The sequence below is a fragment of the Schistosoma haematobium genome, chromosome 6 (genome assembly GCF_000699445.3).
Source record: "Schistosoma haematobium chromosome 6, whole genome shotgun sequence".
Taxonomy (NCBI): Eukaryota; Metazoa; Platyhelminthes; class Trematoda; order Strigeidida; family Schistosomatidae; genus Schistosoma; species Schistosoma haematobium.
The window spans coordinates 20,962,559-20,967,991 of record NC_067201.1 but is presented as its reverse complement, the minus strand read 5'-3'; the positions used below and the strand labels follow the sequence as shown (position 1 = coordinate 20,967,991).

Here is a 5,433-nt window from a genome sequence, read left to right as displayed (position 1 = left end):
AAATCAGGTCGGTATTCCACCGACGATGCCACAGGTATTCAGAGTTTGACAACGCTTTAATCAGTAGAACCTTGTACTATGAAGCGTACCCACTAAGTGAAATCAAAAGACAGAAGCGAGGAGGTTCGAAGATATATTTGATAGGCTATCAATATATCGAGGATCGTCTGGTCTTGTTGTTGAACACGGTGTTCCCACTCGTGATTTGGTGAGGATACATGACCGAGCGCCTTCGGCCAGGTGAGTTCATTTAAACTAATGTGCTCAGCATCCAATGTCGAAAGTTTACAGAAATATTTATTTTGGGGATTTACTCTCCGCTACACCACTTTTTAAATCAAGTGATCACTGGCTACAATTTCGCCCACAAACAGGTAGTATTGGTGCTATAGATGAAAAATTTCAAGAAAAGTGTGAATATCCACCAGGAAAAGTCCTGTCAACCCCTGAATTATTGTAAAAGTCACGAGAACTGGTACACCCAGTAGCTAGACCATGTACATTAGACGATACCAAAGGCCTGGAACCGTACCCTAGCACTACGAATTGAGCAAAAAGAAGCCAACTAGTCAACACCAGACAGTGGGTATTATGGATCATTGAGTTTACTTTCCTAGATGTTAAGATTTGAAATTTCTACTTAGTGCGCGGCATCAAATTTGTACGTTACACTAATATGGTACACATGACAGGCTGGCCGAAAGGTTCGGCCGAAAAGTTCCTCCATTCTACACCCGTTGCTAAAACAATAACGTTGTAAGTGATTCAAAGATCCCAGTAGTTTGCTATTGACTAGAACCTATATGGGTGTTTCATGATGCTTTAGATAACTTAACCACCTTTTTTTTGGTACATAAACGCAGTCATGAACTCTGGATTAACGATCAAATTTTGATGTAAATAGTCTTTAATGAGGATGAATAGACTTTTATCACTGAGTCATCTTTTTGTACTTACATGCACGATTCAATTTTCGTTCAGATAGGTTTTCTACCCGATCTTATAATTGGTTTGAGGATGAGATTAAAGACGTCTAGCTTATTCTTCTACTTGTGCAACTGAATCCTACAAATAATAACGTTCTGTTGTAGAAGCTGTGTTAGTTTGTTGACATCATAATTGAGGTTTAGTTGAGTTCAATATCATGAATACAATGTTGTGTACTGAGTTTTAGCTGCGTTTTACATAGACTTAGTAATGCTCAACAGATCTCCGAACCGTTACAGCCTCATCGAATTTTTATACGAGTATAAAGTTTATTAGAAAAAACCTCTCTACAGTCTTTCTAGCGTCATTCTAAATGTGTGCCCACCTGATTAGTAGATTTTGTTATTCGGTTCCTTCGCATTTGTGAATTGATACATATGTCTTGCTTATATTCATATGTCATGAGATAATAAATATGTTCTCTGTATGAATAATTTAAATAACAGGAGCTTCTAGACCAAAATAGCTTATAGACGTTTTAATCGAGTTAGCGTCAGAAATATCAAACATATGATAACATAGTTATATCGTTCATCTTTTCTTATTAATGATTTTTAGATGATACGGTACCTTCCATTATATCCATTCTTTACGATAGGTTTATAGTTTTAGTTTGTATTTGCAAAGTTCTTCGAGAAAAAAACTATCGGCTGAAAACAAGCTATCCACGTTCATGATGTACCCAGACTTTCCCCACGGATTTAAACTAACTCCGTAATGCTCAGTGTGACAGCTTACAAGGAAAAAAAATTCATTCACTTACTTGTACTTCGGAATTTACTTGGTTCATATCCTTGCACTCTGAGGTTTTAGCACCAGGTTACGACTTTTTAACGAATATGTTTGATTAGTAGAGGATTTTCCTTTTCCTATGGTGAATTTATTTACAGGTGTATTCTATCGCTATTTAATATGGTAAGTGTTTTTACTAAGAATTGTATTCAAAGGCAAAATCACCTAGATAGTTAACTAATCTTGTTGTCTATAGTAAAGTAAGGGCTGATTGTTCGTTTCGAATATTTGATGTTCCATGGATTTTGCGTGAAGTCGGTTTCGAACCCTGCTTAATGCGATACAACAATGCATAGCCTACATAAAATTTGTCCCTATTTCCAATTCGTCTTTAGATATCCTTTGAAAAGTTACAGTTTTGGCACCAAAGAACCCAATTATGAACGAGACCGAAGTGTTCCTGCTCGATTTCAACGGTTACAGGAGGATTTTGAGAAGTATGGTATGCGTCGATCAGTTGAAGGAATCTTACTTGTACATGAGCACAACCTACCTCATGTCCTCTTACTTCAACTCGGTACGTTTTTCAAACTCCCTGGAGGTGAACTGCATCCAGGTGAAGAAGAAATTGAAGGACTGAAGCGATTATTATCTGAGGTATGTTGGAAATATATTACATCACACCAGTAAAAAATTAACAAAGCAAATGCACATGTCATGTATACAATTCGACTATCTTTTTCCTACTTTTGACTCATTCTCAAATGAATCTCTATCAAATTAGGCTTCTCAGATTGAACGAATTTCCTTGAACTCTTAGTTACTGCTTTCCGTCAATTGTTAACCGTCGATCCACATCGACAATAATTCTTATCCATAACACTCCAAATAAATTATCTTACAGTCATGCGTAATATTCTGTTTGGATATGAGTAGATATGGCTCCCTATTTTTGTTGAGAGAGGCGGTTCAGTGGTTAAAGCGCCTAAATTTCGATCACAAACTCAAGTCCGAACCCCGCCCCAACCACCTTAACCGGGTAGTATCACTAACCCTCGTACTTAGAGTGTGGCTCATATCCAAGTACCTGGCGTTTTATATTTATAAAACGAGCTAGGCTTAATACTTTGTATAACATTACTCCTGTGTCCCCATGTGATTCTTTTCACTGCTTTTTAAACGTATTTAACAGTTTGGCCAAATTTGACTAGGAAAATCAAACAATATAGGTTTATTCTACCATCATAATGGCCTTTTCTATGAATGAAATATTTTATATGTATACCTTTTCCATTTAGATGTTAGGCCGGACAGATGGTATCCCAGTTGACTGGATTCCAGAAGACTGTATCGGTAATTGGTGGCGACCGAATTTTGAACCACCTCGCTATCCATATATTCCTGCTCATGTAACTAAACCTAAAGAACAAACACGTTTATTTCTAATTCAACTTCCTGAGAAAACATTGTTTGCTGTACCATCAAATTATAAATTAGTAGCAGCTCCGTTATTCGAACTTTTTGACAATGCTCGAGCCTATGGTCCAATTATTTCTTCCTTACCTCAAGTATTAAGTCGGTAAGTTATGCATGTAAAGTTCATTTTTATACACAAGATATCCATCTCTCAACCAAAGGACTAGTTTACTGCTCAGCAGTTCACTCTGTTTTACGGTTGTGGAACGAGGCCTTTAAATATAGAGGATATTCATAGACTACCAGCATTTGATCTGTGGTGTCTATGAATCATTGCTAGTATATCTTGGGACCACTGAGTTAGCGGTTCTGAGGTTAGATTCAGAGTTCTAAGTGAATACAGCAAATCGATTGACTAGGTGGTGAATCTTTATCGAGTGAGATGTTTAGGACATGACATGTTCTACGTATGTTCACCCATCGACTACCATGACGAGGGATGATGGCTAGTGTAGAAGCAAGTTGAAAGAAACCTGGGCGTGGGTGAACTATGACATGGTACCAGTTCATGATAGCATTAACAGTTAAAATGACTCATGTAGATAGGTGCAGACTATCTGGTTAGGGTTCTCATGATTGTCGTAACCAGTGGTTAGGGGCTTTGTGGAGGATTTTGAACCATGTCAAAGTTGCGATGAGTCATAATACGCAGAACATGTCATGTCCTAAACATCTCAGTCGATAAAGATTCACCACCTAGTACAGTACGCTCGTTCTTTAAGTGTCAAATAGATGTCTTACCTACCCCACAAGTGATCTAGGTTGGCGAGAACCAACTGAGCTTTTTGAATTCGTGCCGAGATTTTGTCCGACATCGACGTATCAGGGTTTTCAAGATAGGCAAAACGCTTAACTGCTTCAATTGCTATTCTGAGTCCAGGCGTTGGTATAAACTAGTCCTGAAGCAACATTTCGCATTTAGCGGGCGAAAAGTGCATTGTTGCTATAGCTGTTCGAAAAACTGCATGTTTTTGGAGTCTCTTCCGAACAGAGTTATGTCGTCTGCGTGTCCCAAGTTTACACAAACTTCTGGTAGAAGATCGATTCCTGACAAGTCAGATGATGCTAATGTTATCTCTAAAAGAATGTCTATGACAATGTTAAATAAAAATCAGTAAAGCGGACAGACCTAACGAATACCACTTGAGGTTATCAGCTCCAGTGATAGTTCACCATAAGCATGTATATCATTCAACTCGTAGTCAGTTAAAAGTATGACATATACCAAATTCAATCAAATGTATATTGATTAGTTATATCCATATGTTCCTCTGTATGATCGTTATTGTTGGTTTATCCTTCGGCTTCTCGATTTTATTTCAGCTTCAACTTTGCATACAACGATTGAGTTCACACGTAAATGTTTGCAATAAATATCTCTACAACTCTATATTCAGTCAACCAATCAAATGATTGATGTCACCGTCAATCTAAAACCTTTTTCATTTTTAATATATTCATACAATATACCACTCGTACATTATTACTTTTTTAAAGTCGTAAAGATATTGTTTGACGCGTTTTTTCTTACGTTCACTTACATGTCTTTGTTGTTTGTGTAAATATATTGTCTCGGATACAATTGTACATATGGCAAATAATATATCATCAATAATACATATTCCGTCATTATTATTTATTATTTAAACACACAAACATTGGTACAAGGAGGCACCAAATAGATATACGCCACATAAATCATTCTGTTTGTGTGAGTGATAGGATACTGTCCGGGTGTGCAAACCGAAACACGTGGTTTTCTTAGGGGGGGATGCTTGGAGCCTTTGACCTAAAGGTCTAATCCACAAGACAGTAGAGCAACGTCAGGAGGTACAGTCCCATGGTAGTCGGTGACAAACAATTGGCTCATACGCCATTTGTTCGCTCAGGATCCTGGACCCCATGTGCACCATTGGTTTGGAATCAGGGTGTTCCAACTCCCCTAGGTGGACTCCGTGTCCACCAACCTAGTTAAAGTGCTGGACATTCACTTTTCGTCCTCTCAGTTTCGTAAACAACATCCTCACTGAGAGAAAGCAGTAAGACTTCCCTATCAGTGGTTGTATACACGTGGCCATGTGAGAGCATTTCGAAAGAGAGCTGACTCTCCCATGGTCGGTCGTACCAGGAGATTAATTATAATTATTTTTCTAGATAATAAGTTATCGGACAACAGTACTTCATTTGTAATCCTAAATTCATTTCTAGATGCGTTATGTACAGATATGTACTAAATAA

General features: G+C 37.8%; 1 protein-coding gene across 1 annotated transcript; it reads left to right on the top strand.

Annotated features, from left to right (window-relative positions):
- Positions 1–636: 636 nt before the first annotated feature.
- NUDT21 (Nudix hydrolase 21, chloroplastic) lies at positions 637–5,176 on the top strand. Its single transcript, XM_051217101.1, has 4 exons — positions 637–756; positions 2,115–2,376; positions 3,018–3,298; positions 4,519–5,176. The coding sequence occupies exons 1-4, from the start codon at positions 686–688 to the stop codon at positions 4,541–4,543; spliced, it is 639 nt and encodes a 212-aa protein (XP_051065736.1). The 5' UTR covers positions 637–685; the 3' UTR covers positions 4,544–5,176.
- Positions 5,177–5,433: the final 257 nt, after the last annotated feature.